Raw genomic sequence first — 19,219 nt, forward strand, 5'->3', positions numbered from 1 at the left:
CTATTGCAGTCCTTGTAAGATCTGAGAGGATCTGAATGACTGCAGCCTTTTCTTTTCTTTTTGGTCTGGCCTCAGGCCTGGGCATAGACCAGACTTGTTTTTGTTGCTATAATTTTCTCTCAGTGACAGCCACCACCAGAAGGACATGGCACTTTTTAGTCACAGTGTAGCTATGAAGTATTGAAAGCAAGTCAGAGAGATGTGGTCTTTGAGACAAAATAATTTGAAATCACTGGTAGACCAATCTGACATGCATAGTGGCCTCCTTTCTACTATAATGGCAAATCCCAGGAGATGCTAAACTTGGTGCTGAGTGCTGAAGAGGACTCCAGTTGGTCTTTAATTCCTGGGTCATCTCCTAATCTTCTAAAATCAGATAAAGAAGGGAACGTGACACCCATTTCTGATAAGTTTAATTATGACAATACATAAAAGTTCCCAAGTGAGAAGATGCTAGTTCCAGTGGCAGGTCAACCAGATGGTTATTCTGACTTCCTGCCGTCTGTTCCCTCTTGAGGTGAGGACACGTTCACCCTGGGTAACACGTAGGATTTTCTGATGTGCAGTTTTGAAATAGTGCAGATGGAGTGAAGATCAGAGGAGATTTAGACTGAACTCTTGAAGGAACCAGATATTATTTTATTCATTTGTGTATCTCCAATAGCACAGTGCTTGCACGGGGCAGCTGCCCAACAAATATTTCCTAGACTGTAGAATTGTCGGTACACGAGGGTACTTCAGAAAGTTTGTGGAGAAATAGAATTAAAAGATAATACAAATCTTCCCATGAAGTTTTTGAAATACCCTCTTATTTCCCTGATAGAAAGTAGAGGAGGGGAATCTGGTCCCTTGCTTTGTAACCCTATGCAACGTGAGACAGGGTTGGTTTTGCTGAACCTAATATTTGTGTTTCCTTCATATCACTTAAGAGATGACTCTTGAAAAACCCTCCCCCTCTCCCACCCACCAAAGGAATGGTTAATCTAGGAGTAGTTTTTCTTTTTGATCTAATCTCAAGTTTAAACTAAAAGCAATCTCTCCCTCCTCCCACATTCACACACCAACACTGAGATTTCAACATTGGACATAAAAATCACCACACAAGGAACCATTTCCACATGGGGAAGAGGAAAACATCCAGGACATACCATGACACGGCCCCAAATTGAAAACAAAGCAAAGTTTATTGCATGTGAAAAGGAGCCACATGGAAATTAAGTATAATGGTCAGGAACCATGAAGATATACATTTTGCATATCTTCTGTCCTGCTCTAGAAGGGGCTTGCTCACTCTTCACTCTCATGGACAACCATCTGGAACAAAGCAGGCACTTTTAGTCAAGTCAGATGGTAGAGACACATTTTCCCCACCCTTCTTCCAGCAAGCATCAGGGATTTGCAAGTATATTTCAGTAGGAAAAAGACAGTTTTTGGACCTTGAGAAAAAACATGATTACATACATGAAGTTACCCTATAGTCTGAGAAACTGGCTCTTAGAGAGAGAAAGCCCCGTTCACTGGGCAGCAACCGACCCCCATGTATAATGACTGGAGTCTGACGCTCAGCGGGCTCTCCAAGGGGCTTCCTCTCTAGTACCAGCAAGGGGTGCTTGAATGAGCTCAGTGGGACTCTGCTCATTCTTTTTCAGGATGGGTGGTGGTTTTTCATTGTGACCTGCAGACCTGGGTTCTAGCGGGGCTCAGCTAAGAGACTTTAAGAAAATCCCTCTCTTTCCAAGCCTGAGATACCCAAGCTCTAAAGTGAAGGGTTCTCTAAGGTTCCTTCCAGCTCAAAAGTTTCTATGGTTCTTGTGGGTCCTTCCCAGGTCAGCGACTTACCCTGCTGGAGGTGAAGTCCCGGGTCTTAGCGCGAAGCTTATTGACTTGAGATTCTGCAATATCAGCACGCTCCTCAGCTTCCTCGAGCTCATGCTGAGCTTTTCGGAATTTGGTGAGATGAGCATTGGCTTGTTCGTCCTAGAACCAAAGAGCCCAGGCAGGTTAGATCAGCGTGCACCTCTCTCAGAGCTCACTGTGGGAAATGGACCAGACTGTCGTTCTAACGCCACACGCTGATCTGACTTACAGCCTCCTCGGCCTGCCTCTTGTAAGACTTGACTTTCACTTGAAGTTTATCCACCAGATCCTGCAATCTCAGCACGTTCTTCCTGTCCTCTTCACTCTAAAAATGAGAAAATGGGAATATCGCTGGAAGGGAGGGGTCAGAGTTGTGTTTCCCTCATATCCTATCAAGAGATGACTCTTTTGAAAAATACTCCAGTTTTCTGGGACTAGAGCGTTTCTTTCTATATTTTAGTGGAGGATCCAGGGTGGCATTTCACCTTGCATAGAAAATGCCTATTGGATTTTCTTTTCCACTTACCTGGTAAGTTAGCTCCTTGACCCGCCGCTCATATTTCCTCAGGCCCTTGACAGACTCTGTATTCCTCTTCTGCTCCCCTTCGAGCTCAAACTCCAGCTCTCGGATCTGGGGGAGACAGTGGGGGAATTAGTCTGGGGCTGTTGCCTGATTGGGAGAGGCTGGAAAACCCAGCTGATGCAGGGGCTCTTCCTGCAGGTACCCGCGTCTCCAGTTTCTGGATCTGCTTCTTCCCGCCCTTCAGCGCCAGCTGCTCGGCCTCGTCCAGACGGTGCTGCAGGTCCTTCACCGTCTGCTCCAGGTTCTTCTTCATGCGCTCCAGGTGGGCGCTGGTGTCCTGCTCCTTCTTCAGCTCCTCAGCCATCATGGCGGCCTGAAAAGCAAATCACACTCAGTAAGATGCAAAGCTCAAGTGCATGGAGCTGTCAAAACCCAGATACCCCAGAGGACCAGAGACCATGCTGAAGAAAAAGGATAATAGGTAAGACAATAACGGAGCACACACTTCTACCACGGAACAGGACAAGAGCTATACCCAGTATATAAAATAACTTACGAAATGGAACCTTCAAGGACTGGATGGGAAAAGGTTTCTTCTCTTTCTTTTTTTCTTTTTTCTTTTTCCTTTTTTTTTGTCTTTTTTTATGACCAGCAACGGATCGCAACCCTCAGTGTCGCACCCGCACTGGACCGGGACCGGCAACGGGATCGCAACCCTCGGTGTTTTGCCCGCACCTCGCTCAGCCAGTGAGCGGGAACTGGTCTGTATGTGGGATCCGAACCCTCGGCGGGAGCGCCGCCGCGCTTCCCAAGCGGCGCACTATCCAGTGCGCCACCGGGCCAGCCCTTCTTCTCTTTCTTAAACTGGCCACCTTGGGACCCTCCCCCACCCCAAGGAAACTATTTTTTTTCACTATCACCGATATATATTTTCAAAGGAGCCTGAGACTTAGAGAAGATTGATGTGACATCCAGCATCACAGATTTGGGGATAGTGAGATTAAGGGAAGGCTTCTTGAGAATTAAAGTGGTACAAGAACATTCAGGAGAGCAAACTAGTTTCTAGGTGCTGTTCTCCCATCAGGCAGCAGGTGGTGCCATTGGAGCTGGGGAATGCAGGGAGAAGGCTCCAAGACCTAGGAAGGTTAGATGGTTGTAGAAGGGAGAAATGTGGTGATACTGACATCTGAGGGTCTCATTTTCATGTGTGGAGTAAGTCAGATGCTGAAGCAAAGAAGAGCACACCTCTCCACGGTCAGGATATAATCCATTCCTGTCTTTTTCTTTCCATGCCCCCTTTTAAGTGTGCAGGAGGGAACAGCTGAGCTTGAGGGAGCTCGGAGCAGTTTTGGAGCAGAATGTGTACTGTGTATGTCCTGGGGGAGTCCCTACCTGTCTAATGAGAACTATCTAGGGGTTAGGGGAGAAGAGGGGGCTTTACTGCAATCCAGTCCTGGTGCCAAACAGGAGCAGGAGGGGAAAGCCTTACATCTGTGATGGCCTTCTTTGCCTTCTCTTCAGCGTTCCTTGCATCCCTGCTGGCATCTTCCACCTCACTCTGCAGCTGCGTGAGGTCTGTCTCCAGCTTCTTCTTGGTGTGGATGAGGCTGGTGTTCTAGGGCATGGGGAGGGAATGTTAGCCAGGTGTGTCTCAGGCTGGAATCTCTTCTCTCTTTCTCCCCCTGCCTTCCCTCACCTGCGTGTGCAGCAACTGCACTCTCTCGTTGGCATCCAGGAGCTCCTGTTCAGCCAGTTTCCTGCTCCTCTCCGTCTGCTCCAGAGTGGCCCGCAGCTCTTCCACCTCGGCCTGCAGAAGGTTGGCTCTGCGCTCCACGATTGCCAGCTGCTCCTTCAGGTCCTCCTGGCCCCGGAGAGCATCATCCAGGTGCAGCTGGGTATCCTAGCCAGAGGAAAAGGAAAATTCTATTTGAAGTTGAGGCATTAGGACCACAAGCCTCATTTACATCTTTGAGTATTTGAGGAAGGGAGAGGTTCCCCACCAAGGAGCTCTCTCAAACCTTCAGCTGTCCTTGGACACTCCTGAGGTGTTTGAGGGTCTCAGCCGCCTGGCGGTTGGCATGGCTCAGCTGGATCTCCATCTCGTTCAGATCTCCCTCCATTTTCTTCTTGACGCGGATGGCCTCGTTCCTGCTGCGCACCTCGGCATCCAGGGCACCCTGCATTGTCTCCACCGTCCTCTGGTAGTTCCTCTTCAGCTGCTCAATCTCTTCCTCTTTCTCAGCTATCTTTCTATCAATTTCTGATTTCACTTGTGTCAGTTCAAGCTGGATTCGGAGGATCTTGGCTTCTTCATGCTCAAGAGCAGCCTGTAAAGAACAGAAACAAAACACATCATGTCAGTGATGGTACAGAGCCTGCTGCACCACCCTATGAGGTTAGAAAGCTTCAATGGAATATTGCTAAATCTAACTACTGCATTTAAAAGAAAATTCCTAATTTATCTTCAGTTTAGAAATAGAATCTGTTTCATTGCCATTTGGTTTTGATAATACTATCAAACAATAATAACATATTTAAATCATCATATTTCTTGAGAGTGTGAAAGCACTTTATAGATATTTTAAGTTCATTGAAGATTTTGTTAAATCTCATTTTTAGACCTATCTTCATGTGATGATTTTCTCCAATAAAGTTCAGATAATTCACAGGTATTATAATAAGAATTCAACCTCACAGTTATGCTATTTGATGGAAGGGAGTAGGTATGAGGATTGTGATTTTTAAAAGGCAAAAATTAAGACACAGAGTGGGGCCGGCTAACCCCCCAGACCAGAGCTGCACCATTACTGCATCTGTTCCTGCTCCTGACTGCCGAGCATTCGTGAGTAGGTATGAGGATTGTGATTTTTAAAAGGCAAAAATTAAGACACAGAGTGGGGCCGGCTAGCCCCCCAGACCAGAGCTGCACCATTACTGCATCTGTTCCTGCTCCTGACTGCCGAGCATTCGTGCTCACCTCTGCTTCCTCAAGAGCCAGCTGGATATCAGCCTTTTCCAGCTCGATCTGCTTTCTTGATTTCTCCAGTTCATGGATGGTTTTACCACTTTCAGCAATTTGTTCTGTGAGGTCTACTATCTCCTCTGCAAATAAATAAGTTTCAATTGCATTTAAACGCCTCTGCATGGGTTTCCAGGCACGCAAAACACCAACCCAATGCTTCTTAACTAGTTTATTGTAATTCTAAGGAGTCCTGTTTCCTAGAGATAAGATATTGTATACAGAGAGACTAAAAAATAACCCATTGGAGGGTGAGCACTTTCTGTGCTTGCATTAATGGATTCATGTGTAGGGATCTGAATAATAAAGGCACAACCACTCCAGTGCACTCTGGCAATAGAGTGTGAAGGGAGGAGATTTTGGATCCCTTCAGACTGTTTCGAATGGCTTACGCTCTAAGTTCTTATTTTCCCGTTTTACGGTTTCAAGTTGATCTAAGGCTTCTTCGTAGGCATTTTTCAGTTTGAAGAGCTCAGTGCTCAGGGAGCGGGACTCCTTCAGAGATGCCTCCAGCTCTGCTTGGCTCTCCTCACACTTTGTCTTCCATTCGGCTAGCACCTGAAACACCGGGAGGGAAGGTGTCTCTGTTTATGAGCTTTCGTTCTCCATGCTTCGGACTAAATGTAACCATTCAGGTGAATGCTCTCACAGTTAGGGCTACATTTGGTGGCCTATCTTGCCTGGCTCCTTGTCTTGATTATTGGATGAACCAAGATTTTGTTCCATAAATTTACTCAAGATAATTAATCAGTAACAATTGCCATCTTTAAAAAGCAAACTGAGCCTTTGAGAAGGAATTAGCTGGGCATAAATGTCCTTTTCCTAATATGAAAATGGGCCTATAATTCTACATATGTTATTAAAATATTGGTTCAGATCAAGCTTATCTGCCATACTGAAAAGGGGGCTTCCAGAAAGCCTCCCAATGGGACCTAAGTTAGATTCCTACGTCAGCCACTGAGACAGAGTTCAGGGGAAGAAAAAATGTTTAGAGCTGACAACACTGTAGAAATTGGTTTGTCTCCATTAACAATGTTTGAAAAGGACCTCTACCCCCATCCCATTCCCATTCCATTTTACAGATGAGAAAACTACAACCCAGTGAAGTTCAGGGACTTGCCCAGGGTCACATTGCTGGTGGGGACAGAGACAGGTCTGGGAACCAGTCTGCTCCATGGCTTCTAGAAATAAGTTTATATTTATTCTGAAAGTGTGAACGACATGATATTCCGGTCTATTTCTCTCTCGTTTTTAACTGAACTCCCAATGTTCTCTTAATTCAAGATATTTTGAATGGCCCTTTCTGTGCATTATTTTGAATACTTCTTTTTGGAAAACAGGCTTTCCTGGAACTTCTCCCCCAAACGCACGCAGCCCCTTCGTTTTGACCAGTTGCCCCTGCTCAGGTGGCCTTGAGGCTGTGGCCCTTCCTGCCCCCTGCACTTGCTCACCGGCCTCAGTCTGAAGTCGAGACTTCTGTGTGGTCAGCTCACTCAGGCTCCTCTGAATTTCCTCATTCTTGCCCCTGGCCTCACTTAACTGATCCTCCAGAGTTCGGCATATCTTTTCCAGATTTGCCTAAAGGATGGAGAAGGGGGAGAAAGTCAGGCGGTGGTCTAGTTTGAATGACCGTGCCGATGTCCCTCTTATGGAGAACATGGGTCCCACCCACCCAAGCACCTTAGATTTCGACACGCTCTCCACGCTGCTGGAGAGATCGTCGATCTCCAGCTTGAACTCGCTTTTCTCCTTCTCCAGCTTCTGCTTGACCCTCTGCAGGTTGTCGATCTGCTCCCCGAGCTCGGCCACACTGTCCGCGTGCTTCTTCCTCAGGGTGGCAACCATGGCTTCGTGCTGCAGGGTGGCCTCCTCCAGGTCCCTGCGCAGTTTCAGGAACTCCGCCTCCCGCTTCTTGTTCAGCTCTATCTGGGTGGAGGTGACGCCACCCGCCTCCTCCAGCCGCTCGCTCAGCTCCTCCAGCTCTCGGGCATAGTCGCTGCGCTGTTTCTCTGTCTTGGCGCGGGTCGCCCTCTCCGCCTCAATCTCTTCTTCCAGCTCCTCAGTTCGAGCCTGCAGAGGACAGCCATTCACCCCACGGGCAGTCAGTTCCCCAGACTGACTCCAAATGTCAAGAACGGGCTTGTTTCCATTCCCACCAGACAAACTGATTCTTGGACTTTGCCCAGAGAAATATGAATATTGCTATTTTTTTTCATATGAATTCTTCCTGCACCAATATGGTCATTACCCCATACGATAACTAACCCAGGACATTTTTCATTCAACTAAATGTTGACCCCAAATACTTTAATTACGTACTTTATTGTAAGTTATGGGAACATTGCTTATTACTGCGTGTCAGCCTGGCAGAAAGGGAGCCCACTGAGGCAGGCATCCCACGGTCCTGCCCACTTGCTCTAAACGGCTTACGGCAGACAGCACCCAGGTCACTGTGCAAACCCCGCATGTGAAAGGGAAACCCCAAAGGCCTCCTACCTGCAACTCTTTGATTTTCTTCTGAAACTGCAGGCCCAGAGTCTGCTCATCTTCCACTTTGCTTTGTAGTTGACTATATTCAAAATCCTTTCTGTAAAGGGAAACGGAGAACACATGAAGACAAAATACTCAGTAATTTGCGCAATTGACACCAGCAGTTCTAAGGCCTACTTTTTGAGCCTTTCATCCAGCTGTTGCTTGTCATTCTCCAGATCTAATATGGACTCTTGGGCAAGCTTCAAGTCTCCTTCCAGCTTCCTTTTGCTCCTTTCCAGGTCTACCCGAAGCTTCTTTTCTTGTTCTAGGGAGCTTTCCAGCTGAAAAAGGGACCATTTCCTTTAGAGAACAAACACTCAGGGGCCCTTCCAACCCCGAAGTTCTAGGGCTCCCGATTAGCTCTGTTTACTTACGTCATCCACTTGCTGCTCCAGCTTACTCTTGATTTTGCTCAGAGAATTGACTTTGTCTTCTTCAGCTTGGAGGTCATCCAGGGTCTGCTGGTGGGCCTCTTGGAGGGCTTTCTTTTCCCTGGTTAACTTTGCAATTGTTTCATCTAACCCGGCCAGTTCCTCAGTGAGGTTTTTAACCTGAGAAGAAATCACAAGCAATTATAAGAAAAAATAAAGTTTAGTTTGCAATGACTACATCAAGCTGGAAAGACCCACAAGGATAGTACCTTGTTCTCCGTGGCATGCTTCTCCTTCTCAACCTTGGCCAGGGTCAGCTCAAGGTCATCAATGTCTTTCTTGAGTTCTGAACATTCATCCTCCAGTTTCCTCTTCTTGGCTGTCAGCTCAGCATTGATCTCTTCCTCATCCTCAGCTCTCTCCGTCACCTCTTTGATCTTGGCCTCAAGCTGGATTTTGGTTTTGATCAACTGGTCACATCTTTCCTCTGCATCAGCCAAGCCTTCAGCTTCCTTGAGTAAAAAAATCCAAATGTCAAGAACGGGCTTGTTTCCATTCCCACCAAACAAACTGATTCTTGGACTTTGCCCAGAGAAATATGAATATTGCTATTTTTTTTTCATATGAATTCTTCCTGCACCAATATGGTCATTACCCCATACGATAACTAACCCAGGACATTTTTCATTCAACTAAATGTTGACCCCAAATACTTTAATTACGTACTTTATTGTAAGTTATGGGAACATTGCTTATTACTGCGTGTCAGCCTGGCAGAAAGGGAGCCCACTGAGGCAGGCATCCCACGGTCCTGCCCACTTGCTCTAAACGGCTTACGGCAGACAGCATCCAGGTCACTGTGCAAACCCCACATGTGAAAGGGAAACCCCAAAGGCCTCCTACCTGCAACTCTTTGATTTTCTTCTGAAACTGCAGGCCCAGAGTCTGCTCATCTTCCACTTTGCTTTGTAGTTGACTATATTCAAAATCCTTTCTGTAAAGGGAAACGGAGAACACATGAAGACAAAATACTCAGTAATTTGCGCAATTGACACCAGCAGTTCTAAGGCCTACTTTTTGAGCCTTTCATCCAGCTGTTGCTTGTCATTCTCCAGATCTAATATGGACTCTTGGGCAAGCTTCAAGTCTCCTTCCAGCTTCCTTTTGCTCCTTTCCAGGTCTACCCGAAGCTTCTTTTCTTGTTCTAGGGAGCTTTCCAGCTGAAAAGGGACCATTTCCTTTAGAGAACAAACACTCAGGGGCCCTTCCAACCCCGAAGTTCTAGGGCTCCCGATTAGCTCTGTTTACTTACGTCATCCACTTGCTGCTCCAGCTTACTCTTGATTTTGCTCAGAGAATTGACTTTGTCTTCTTCAGCTTGGAGGTCATCCAGGGTCTGCTGGTGGGCCTCTTGGAGGGCTTTCTTTTCCCTGGTTAACTTTGCAATTGTTTCATCTAACCCGGCCAGTTCCTCAGTGAGGTTTTTAACCTGAGAAGAAATCACAAGCAATTATAAGAAAAAATAAAGTTTAGTTTGCAATGACTACATCAAGCTGGAAAGACCCACAAGGATAGTACCTTGTTCTCCGTGGCATGCTTCTCCTTCTCAACCTTGGCCAGGGTCAGCTCAAGGTCATCAATGTCTTTCTTGAGTTCTGAACATTCATCCTCCAGTTTCCTCTTCTTGGCTGTCAGCTCAGCATTGATCTCTTCCTCATCCTCAGCTCTCTCCGTCACCTCTTTGATCTTGGCCTCCAGCTGGAATTTGGCTTTGATCAGCTGATCACATCTTTCTTCAGCATCTAGCAAATTTTCACTTTCCTTTAAAAAAGAATCATAATTCCTTTTCATGAGATAAGGTTTGCAACATTCCAGTATTTTGTTATGTATGAAGTCCTTTATGAAGCACCCCAACTAAAAAGCAGAAATCCCCACCAGTAATCCAGTTTTCCTAAATAAGTAATCAAATCTAGGAGAGTTAAAAAAAAAATGCCTAAACACATACAGCTTGTACTTGGAGTTGTAGGTCATTCTTCTCTTGTACCAGAGTCACCAATTTTTCCTCCAGCTCCTTCCTTTTGGCCTCTGACTTGGCAAGTTCATCTTTGGTTTTCTGGAACTCTTCCTTCATGGTGGCCATCTCCTTCTCAGTCTCTGCACTCTTGAGGAGGGGCTTGATCTTGAAGAATAGTTTCATCCAGGGCCAATGCTTGACATTCATGAATGAACGAATGTTGTACTGGATGCAGAAGATGGACTCCCTAAAAACAAGATAGTGCTTACTCCCAAGAGAGACTCCCCCGTCCCCCAATGAGCCCATGTTTGAACAGAGACCCTGCTCGACCTCCTTTGCACCATCTTCTGGAATGCAGAAGATGGACTCCCTAAAAACAAGATAGTGCTTACTCCCAAGAGAGACTCCCCCTTCCCCCAATGAGCCCATGTTTGAACAGAGACCCTGCTCGACCTCCTTTGCACCATCTTCTGGAATTCCACACGCATGAGAAACCCTCTGCACACAGCTTGCGTCCGGGTGATCAGTTTGGCCAGGCGGTCATCCCGCATCTCTTCCAAGGTTCCCAGCAAGCCAGCCTTGAAGAACACCTTAGAGGGGAGAAGCAGGACCCAAGTGAGTTCCCTGGAGAAGTCGTGTTAAGAGGACGAAAAGCCCAGCCTCTGTCAGAATTGATGCATTACCTTGGTGTGTCCAAACTTGTATTGAGTGTGGTCAATATCGATTGATGCCAGAAGTTTCTCACAGGCTTTTTTGCTGTCAATGAATTGTCCCTCAGGGATTGCACTGGCATTGAGCACTCGGTATCTGCCATTGTAGACATGGAAATAATCACAGACTGTTGGCAAAGACATAAACCTTGGAGACCATCGAGTTCAGGCCTCTCTTCCTATAGGCAAGAAAGCTGAGGTCCCAAGAGGTCAAGAAGTTTCCCCTCAGTCACACTGCTGGATGGTGGCCTGGAACTGAGGCCTCCTGACTCTCAGGCCATGGCTTTTCTGCCATTTTGTATATTGGATAAGTTCCAAAGAAAAACACAGAAGAAACAAGTACGTATGATTTGGCAAAGTGGAAGATTATTTTACATGGAAGTCCATAAGCATTTTTCTGAAATGGGTCTTTTCATACCAATATTTCTTCCTCTCAAATTTCAGTATGTGTACATCTCATCAAGAAGCATATAGAACATTTTTATTACCCACCTTTGTTTAAAATCCCCATAAAGAATCCTATTTGGGAATCCTTTCCTGCAGATGCGGATGCCCTCCAGGACACCGTTACACCGCAGCTGATGGAGGACCAGGGTATGTTCCATAGCCCCTGGGAGCAGAAGCAAGACACATCAGCTTCACGCAGAATTTCTTTAAAAACCCCGCAGCATTTGGGGAGCCAGCAGGTATCTCACCTGGGGTTTTGGTTTCGTTGGGAATTATACAGCGCACAAAATGAGGGTGAGTCGTTCTTAAATTTGACATCAGCTTGTTCAGGTTTTCCTAAAAGAAAAAGATTAAATTTGACAGCCTACTATAGGCTTTTACAAAAGCAGAGAGACATCGTAATGGAAGATAAGACATATGTTTTAAATGTATCATGAATTCTAAAGAATAGTCAAATTATTTAACTCTCTCTTTTCACAGTGCTGTGGCTGGAGGTACAGGCAAATAACTTCTATAATAGTCTTTTGCCTCCCTGTGAGCCAGAGGCTTGCCAAGTACAAAATGCTTTCTGAAATCAACTCAGGAGTTGTATCTGACTCCACTGGGACTGTGAGGTGCTATTGCTGGTTTCCTTCAGGCAAACTGGAGAGTTTGTACTGAAAGCTCAGCTCCCAGGCCAGCCAAACCAGCTAGTCGCTGTACAAAATGAAAATAAAATTTTATCCCACATCTGTTAGACCTCATGTATACATTATCATACTGTCACTAGACCTCATTAAGTGACAGTAGTCGGATTAAGACATTACTATTCTTGAATAAATCATGTTTAGAATCTCTACATTGATCATTTTGATATGACTTAAGCCAATTATAAGCAAATAAACTTGTATTTTTCTTACCCTGAAAAGGGCAGAGACAGTCTGGAAGGAAGAACCCTTCTTCTTGGCAACCTTCTTCTTTCCACTGTCAGCTGAAAGAAATAAATGGCGACATGTTCTGTTAGCAGATCTATAAGATTTTTTTGGTCCTATGGGACAAATGGAGGGGGATCATCACAGGAACACTAGGCCCTCCTGGTATTTGGAGTCTGTTACCATCTGCTGTGCAAATGGCGACATGTTCTGTTAGCAGATCTATAAGATTTTTTTGGTCCTATGGGACAAATGGGGGGGGATCATCACAGGAACACTAGGCCCTCCTGGTATTTGGAGTCTGTTACCATCTGCTGTGGCAAAGGTGGCGTAGAGGTGTGCCAGGAGCCTGTTGGAGGACTTCTGGTACAGACCAACGACAGTCTCATTCAGAGGGTCCTTGTTTTTCTCCAGCCAGCCTGAGACACTGTAGTCCACAGTGCCCGCATAGTGGATCAGGGAGAAGTGGGCCTCGGCTCTGCCTTTGACCACCTTGGGCTTCTGGAAGTTGCTGGACTTGCCCAGGTGCTGGTCATACAGCTTGTTCTTGAAGGAGGTGTCTGTTGCCTTGGGGAACATGCACTCCTCTTCCAGGATGGAGAAGATGCCCATAGGCTGGATTTAAGGCAAGGCAAAATGCATGTGGTAAGCATGAGCTGCTGCAGTAACAAGCAGCAGAGTGTGTGGGAAGAGGTCACTGAGTGGATGGAATGGGGCACCTTCTCGATGAGCTCAATGCAGGCAGCCAGGTCCATCCCGAAGTCGATGAACGTCCACTCGATGCCTTCCTTCTTGTACTCCTCCTGCTCCAGCACGAACATGTGGTGGTTGAAAAACTGTTGCAGTTTCTCGTTGGTGAAGTTGATGCACAGCTGCTCCAGGCTGTTATACTAGCACCAAAATATAATGTTCATGTGAAAATTTAGACTTCTTTCAAAATCAAAGACCCATCAACATTCCTCCTCATTGCCTAAAGCTCTCTCCACCTCATTTATGCTTTCAGATATGGTCACGTTCTTAAAGGCTGGGCTCAGATCACGTCTCCTCCTTGGAGTCTTCCCAAACTTTCAACTAGAAGGTATTTCTGAGTTCCCAGGATCTGGGCATCTCTTGGGCACTTTATTTTATAGTTTACAGGCTTATATTTCTTTCACTTGCATGTCTTGTACCTGGTAGACACTAAATAAATGCTTCAATGAATGGCTATATGCTTCTAACACAAAACCAGTAGGATATTTATGTAAAATATTGCATGATCGACTTATCAAATTCTTTGTATCTTTTTTCTGGCTCTCCCTAAATCAGTAATTGCATTTGATTTTTGATTTTTTTTTTCTTTTATCCATTCAATGATGTCCTTTAAAATTCCACATGATCAAAGTTTTCCCCTCTTTTAAAATAATACAAATCCTCCCAACATGGTATTTCTCTTCTACCTGATCCTTTTTCCTTCTAGCTTTCCTGTAAGGTGACCACCTTGATATCTTCCTTTAGGATCACGAAAACCAATCCTCCCATACAAAGCCATAGGAAAATATGAATATAGTAACTCAAACCTCAAAGATTTCAAAGCCTGCAATGTCCAAAACACCAATGAAGTGTTGTCTTGGTAGCTTCGTATCCAGTTGCTGGTTAATGCGAGTGACCATCCACAAGAACAACTTTTCATAAACTGATTTTGAAAGGGCGTTCACAGCATGGTGAACCTGTTAGAGAAAAGATCAGCTAATACGAGTACGAAGGCAGTGGCCATCAGGGACCCGCATTCCTTCCTGGCCTGGAAGTAGCTGCTTACCTGATCCACAGTTTGACCTTTGGTAACGTACTCGTTCCCAACCTTCACTCTGGGGAAGCACAGAGCTTTCAGGAGGTCTGAGGAGTTCAGGCCCATCAGATAAGCTGTTTTGTCGGCCACTGGCAAGAAAGGGAAGGTGATGCTTGACAGAGTAGAGGAGCTACTTTGAAACTCATCCAGACGTTTCAAGGCTTGGCTGAGTTTGTCTTGCCCCTACTGCTAAACTGCTCATCTGTGGCCAATGGAAGCCAAGGCACTCAGAGAATATGACAGATTTTATGAAGAGGCAGGACTGGGTTCCAGAAAGCCCTGGTCACTTCTCATTGTGTATGAAACAGGACCATTCTAGTGATTCAGCAAAAATGGGTGGTCATGGAGCCTAGAGGCATCTGAGGCCCAGAAACATCTATTCACCTCTTTAGGTGGAAGAAGCATCAAACACTTTCAAAAGAGGCACCAATGATCTCAGGTGAACAACCACCCAGCTCTGGCTTACGGCCTGTGGCGGTGATTTTGTACCTTCGGTGCCGTCCGGCTCGGCCTGCTCCTCTCGCTGCTTCTGCTTGAACTTCATGTTCCCGTAATGCAGCACAGCCCCCGTCAGCTTGTAGAGTCCAGACTTCTCTTCTGGGGTGAAGCCCAGGATGTCAATGGCACTCTGGTATTGAAAGAACAGCCCGTCAATCAGTTGACCCCGTGATGGGAGAGGGACACCCCACACCTTCTATTGGCTCCACTTACATCTGTAGCCAACAGCTCCTCAGCATCGTCAATGCTGGCCACCAGGATTTCACCCTGGCTGATGAACGGGTAGTCATAAGGGTTGGTTGTAATAAGCAGCAGCTCTGAAATGGTGAACCGTTTGAGGGGGTCACATGGATGCAAAGGAAACATCCACCCAGTGGATTTGAGCCCCCACATCCTGAGCTAGGACTTTACTGCTTGAAGCCCAAATTGAATTTAGAGTTAGAAATCTCTTTCAGATTTCTAGTACGTGGGTTGTGACTAAAAATATAGTCCAGGGAAGACTTTGCAGTCTCCCATGTCATGAAGATTAAGAACCCGAGACAGAACATTTAAATTCTCTTGCTTTGCATGGGAATAGTGCATGTCAGTGTGGGCTGGGGAGAGTTAACAGGAAAAACTGGCTGAGCATGGGTCAGGACAAGAGCCCACATTAGGGGCAAGCACAGGTTGTTTGGTAAAATCATAACCTTTTCTAAAATCTGTTGAAAAGCTGCAGCCTGTTTCCAGCCTGGAGACCAGGAGGCTGAGCAAAGACGTTCAAAGAGCAAAGAAGACTGTGTGCACAGAGGCCTCTGTTAGGTACGGGCCAGGGGCAGGGTGGCTCTCCACAGCTGGCTGTTCAGTGTTTTGTGATACTGCAGGTTGGTTTCTGTGTCAGAGCACAAGGGGGCACTAAAAGACCATTCAATCAGACATTCAGAAGGTTTTGATAAACCAGCGCTGAATTCAGTGGTGGTTTAATCCTGTTACCGTTCATTTGATTAGGTTTTACAAACTGGCAGGTCACTGCCAAAATAGCCACATCCCATTGTTAAAATAAACTTCCTCCACTGGCTGTCGAGTCATCTATGTATAGGTGTAACTCTTCTTGGTCTAGTGATCTAAGAGCTGAAATGCCTAAGAGACCAACCCTACCGGTGACTTCCTCACCTATGAGCTCAGGCTTCTTGTTGGAAAGAATTTGGTAGAAGATGTGGTAGCTTCTCTCAGCCTTCAGCTGAAAGGTGACTCTTGATTTTTCCAGCAGATCTAGAACACAAACGCAGGACTGTTCTCCAAACTGTTCCCCATCACTCTGAGACATCATTTCATCCTAGTGGAACTACTTACAAGTTTCAATATCTGCAGAGGCCAGCTTCCCAGTGGTCCCAAAGTGGATTCGGATGAATTTGCCCTGTACGAGGGAAAGGGGAGACCTGAGTCTACCCTGGCTCCAATTGTTCCTACTAGTCTCTTGGATAATGGGAATGGGAGCCATTTTTCCCTATAGCTTGAAATTAAGTATGTCCTCCCTCCTTTCTTCTTCCAGTTTGATGTGCCTCCTTTTTCCCCATTCCCTTTATTCTGTGCCTCCCCTCCCCCATATCTAGTCAAGGAAGCAACTAGAGTGATTTCTGTTAGACGTAAATCAAACTGTATCGCTTTCCTGCTTACAGAATCCTTCAGTAACTTCCTGTTGTACTTGGAATAAAAATGCAAACTCCTTTCCACAGTCTGTATCCTCCTGCACGACCAGGTCTCCATCTCCCTTTTCTGCCTCATCTCATGGGGCCAACCCTTGCCCACCCTCCCCAGCCACGTGGACCGTCTTTAGGTCCTTGACTCCACCAGGCGCCTCCCCACCTCGGGGCTGCCCACTCGCTCCTGCCTTTGTCCTTCCTCCTTGCTGCTGTTTCAAGTCTGCTTCCTCCTCACCCTGCGGATCTCTGATGAGGTGCCAGCCCCCAGTCTCTAAGGGAGACCTGGCCACCAGTTCCTCTATCACATGCCCTGTTTACTGAACTTCACACGAATGTGTCTTATCTGAAATTGTCTTTGTCTTGTTCTTTCATTGTCTGTCCCCACCGGTCTGTGAACTCCCTGAGGACCAGCCTTTTGCCTACCTTGTAGGCTACAAAGAAAATCCATCTTAACCAATCTCAGACTCACAAAGCGGGAGGAGTTGTCATTCCTCACAGTCTTGGCATTTCCGAAGGCCTCCAGGAGAGGGTTGGCACTGATGATTTGATCTTCAAGAGTCCCCTAATGCAAGGAATCGAGGGAGGAAGAAAAAGCATTTTTTAAAACCACAAATTGACAAAAATTGCTCATTAGTTCTGTCACTGCTGCCTGCCCCTGGCAGCTTCTGGCAGGGCCTGTCCCTCCCTCTCTGACTTTCCAATTTGAGGATCAACCAAATCAGCAGCATGTCTTCCTCAAAACACTTTTGCCATTTTGTTATATTTGCCCAAAGTCGGGTTAACATTGACTTAACATTCCTTTAACACTCAATTCCTTGATTCTTGTTAGGTTGTTTATATTCATTTAGTACTGTCATAACATGTTTCAAAAGACAAGTGTATGCTACGATTCTGTCAAGTTGGTGTATGTGATTCTGCCATAAAAGGACAAGCTCTCTGAGCTAACCACAAATTGACCTTTCTTAGTTAATCTTAGAGACGTATCGTCTAAGAAATCGCAGGATCTGGTCCTGTAAGATCAACCACTGTGTTGTCTAAGATGACTGGCTGTCCTTCAAGATTTTAAATCCTACTGCTCTCCTCTCCTTCCCTGAAGAGGGCGGAATGTGACAACATTCAGCCTCTTCATTCTGAAGACAAAGGTTAGAAGTGGAAGCAAAGCAAGCTTTTGTCCCCTCCATACCTTCATTTTGGAATCCTTCTTCTTGGCGAGGTCTCCAGTAGCTGCAATTGTTGCAAAGTACTGGATGACCCGTTTGGTGTTCACAGTCTTTCCTGCTCCGGATTCTCCGCTATTTGGAGTGATCAAAAGAGAGAGAAGAAGAAACAAGTCCTGTTAGTATAAACAGATGTCACACAGAGGCCTGGACATAGTGACACACGCCTACCAAATGAATGTGAGAGACAACTCAGAGGGGCAGAGGCCAGGGAGGCCACTTGCTTAGTTGACCCAAGATGGGTAATTCCAGTTTTCTGAGGTCTTACACACACCGACCTTCTTGCCCATCCCCAAATCTACCTTTTCATCATACACTTGGCTCCAAACACTTTCTAAGAAGAGAGCAAAGTGCACCTTTGGCCACAGCTATGAAACCACTCTGTGCCTTGGATACTTACGTGATCAGAATGGACTGGTTTTCACGATCTGCCAAAGGAAACTTTTCTAAGAAGAGAGCAAAGTGCACCTTTGGCCACAGCTATGAAACCATTCTGTGCCTTGGATACTTACGTGATCAGAATGGACTGGTTTTCACGATCTGCCAAAGGAAACAATAGAGTTCATGGCAGTATAAAAAGAGCCCCCCACATCCACCCCATCTTGACAGCAGTCATAGTAAAATTGCACAATCCCTCTTCCCTCTAATTGTTTGTTTAGTCCTATGTGGGAGTTCGAAGAGCCTCCTTCTTAGGAATGAGACTTGGAGAGGTGAAGCCCCTGCTGAAAACCAGTGGCTTCTCATCACCTTAGGCTGAACCATATAAAATTGCCAATCTCTGTTTTTGACCCACAAAAATGTCAGTTTCATATGGTTTCACCAACACTTGCATTAAAACCAAACTCCTCCCCATGGCCTACAAGGCCCTAAATGATCTGGCTCCTTCTGCCTCTTTAAGCTCCTTTCACTCCTCTCCCTTGCGCTGGACACCAGATGGGGCAGGGCCAGGACCAAGGGACAGCACTCGCGAGCCTGGTCTAGTGCCTGCTCCATACATACTCCATGCTTCCTTCTTGGAAGCTCACCAGTCAGCATGAACTGATAGGCGTTGTCGGAGATGGAGAAGATGTGGGGCGGGGCCTCCTGGCGCTTTTTGCCTCGGTAGCCATTCACCACCTCGGGGTTGTACACCGGCAGCCACTTGTAGGGGTTGACAGTGACACAGAAGAGGCCCGAGTAGGTCTGTGGGAGGAAAAAAAAATATATGTATATATGTGTGTGTGTGTGTACATCAAACCTCTTGCCTTCATTATTATCTCCTGTTTTCTTATGGTAAAGTTGTAAATGAGGTCAGATAGATTTCTATTTACAGACAAGGCAACTGAGACTCAAAGAGAAGAGTAGCTGAACCCCCTGCAGCTAGCGAGTGACAATGACAGGACCCAAGTCTCAGCCCCATCTTTCCTGCTTTCCAGGCTGGCTCGACCTCCTCCACGTCTTCTGTCTTCCAACCCCTCTTCTTCCTGCCCCATTCATCTCTGTTTTCTCATCCTCTATTGTTCCCTTCCCTTCCTTCCTTCCTTTCTCTCCTTCCCTCCTTCCTCCTTTCCTTTCTTTCCTTCCTTCCTCCCTCCCTCCCTCCCTCCCTCCCTCCCTTCCTTCCTTCCTTCCTTCCT

At 46.2% G+C, this 19,219-nt stretch overlaps 1 protein-coding gene across 1 annotated transcript in view; it reads right to left on the bottom strand.

The window, feature by feature from the left end:
* Window positions 1–1,173: 1,173 nt before the first annotated feature.
* The window catches only part of LOC103601746 (myosin-3-like), a 21,634-nt gene continuing 3,588 nt past the window's right edge, over window positions 1,174–19,219 (bottom strand). Inside the window, exons 4-37 of the mRNA XM_008586172.1 lie at window positions 18,629–18,785; window positions 18,116–18,143; window positions 17,570–17,678; window positions 16,856–16,948; window positions 16,037–16,100; window positions 15,857–15,955; window positions 14,921–15,024; window positions 14,699–14,837; window positions 14,180–14,298; window positions 13,941–14,090; window positions 13,104–13,274; window positions 12,693–12,999; window positions 12,373–12,443; window positions 11,722–11,809; window positions 11,519–11,636; window positions 11,000–11,123; window positions 10,770–10,906; window positions 10,308–10,563; window positions 9,881–10,123; window positions 9,615–9,791; window positions 9,377–9,522; window positions 9,206–9,296; window positions 7,080–7,469; window positions 6,843–6,977; window positions 5,792–5,957; window positions 5,358–5,482; window positions 4,399–4,707; window positions 4,077–4,280; window positions 3,870–3,995; window positions 2,583–2,753; window positions 2,384–2,488; window positions 2,087–2,182; window positions 1,840–1,977; window positions 1,174–1,314 (exon numbers count right to left, since the gene is read on the bottom strand). Coding sequence (XP_008584394.1) covers window positions 1,288–1,314; window positions 1,840–1,977; window positions 2,087–2,182; window positions 2,384–2,488; window positions 2,583–2,753; window positions 3,870–3,995; window positions 4,077–4,280; window positions 4,399–4,707; window positions 5,358–5,482; window positions 5,792–5,957; window positions 6,843–6,977; window positions 7,080–7,469; window positions 9,206–9,296; window positions 9,377–9,522; window positions 9,615–9,791; window positions 9,881–10,123; window positions 10,308–10,563; window positions 10,770–10,906; window positions 11,000–11,123; window positions 11,519–11,636; window positions 11,722–11,809; window positions 12,373–12,443; window positions 12,693–12,999; window positions 13,104–13,274; window positions 13,941–14,090; window positions 14,180–14,298; window positions 14,699–14,837; window positions 14,921–15,024; window positions 15,857–15,955; window positions 16,037–16,100; window positions 16,856–16,948; window positions 17,570–17,678; window positions 18,116–18,143; window positions 18,629–18,785 — 4,983 coding nt within the window. The 3' untranslated portion in view covers window positions 1,174–1,287. The remainder of the gene's footprint in view (window positions 1,315–1,839; window positions 1,978–2,086; window positions 2,183–2,383; window positions 2,489–2,582; window positions 2,754–3,869; window positions 3,996–4,076; window positions 4,281–4,398; window positions 4,708–5,357; window positions 5,483–5,791; window positions 5,958–6,842; window positions 6,978–7,079; window positions 7,470–9,205; window positions 9,297–9,376; window positions 9,523–9,614; window positions 9,792–9,880; window positions 10,124–10,307; window positions 10,564–10,769; window positions 10,907–10,999; window positions 11,124–11,518; window positions 11,637–11,721; window positions 11,810–12,372; window positions 12,444–12,692; window positions 13,000–13,103; window positions 13,275–13,940; window positions 14,091–14,179; window positions 14,299–14,698; window positions 14,838–14,920; window positions 15,025–15,856; window positions 15,956–16,036; window positions 16,101–16,855; window positions 16,949–17,569; window positions 17,679–18,115; window positions 18,144–18,628; window positions 18,786–19,219) is intronic.

The sequence above is a fragment of the Galeopterus variegatus genome, unplaced genomic scaffold (genome assembly GCF_000696425.1).
Source record: "Galeopterus variegatus unplaced genomic scaffold, G_variegatus-3.0.2 Scaffold3857, whole genome shotgun sequence".
Classification (NCBI taxonomy): domain Eukaryota; kingdom Metazoa; phylum Chordata; class Mammalia; order Dermoptera; family Cynocephalidae; genus Galeopterus; species Galeopterus variegatus.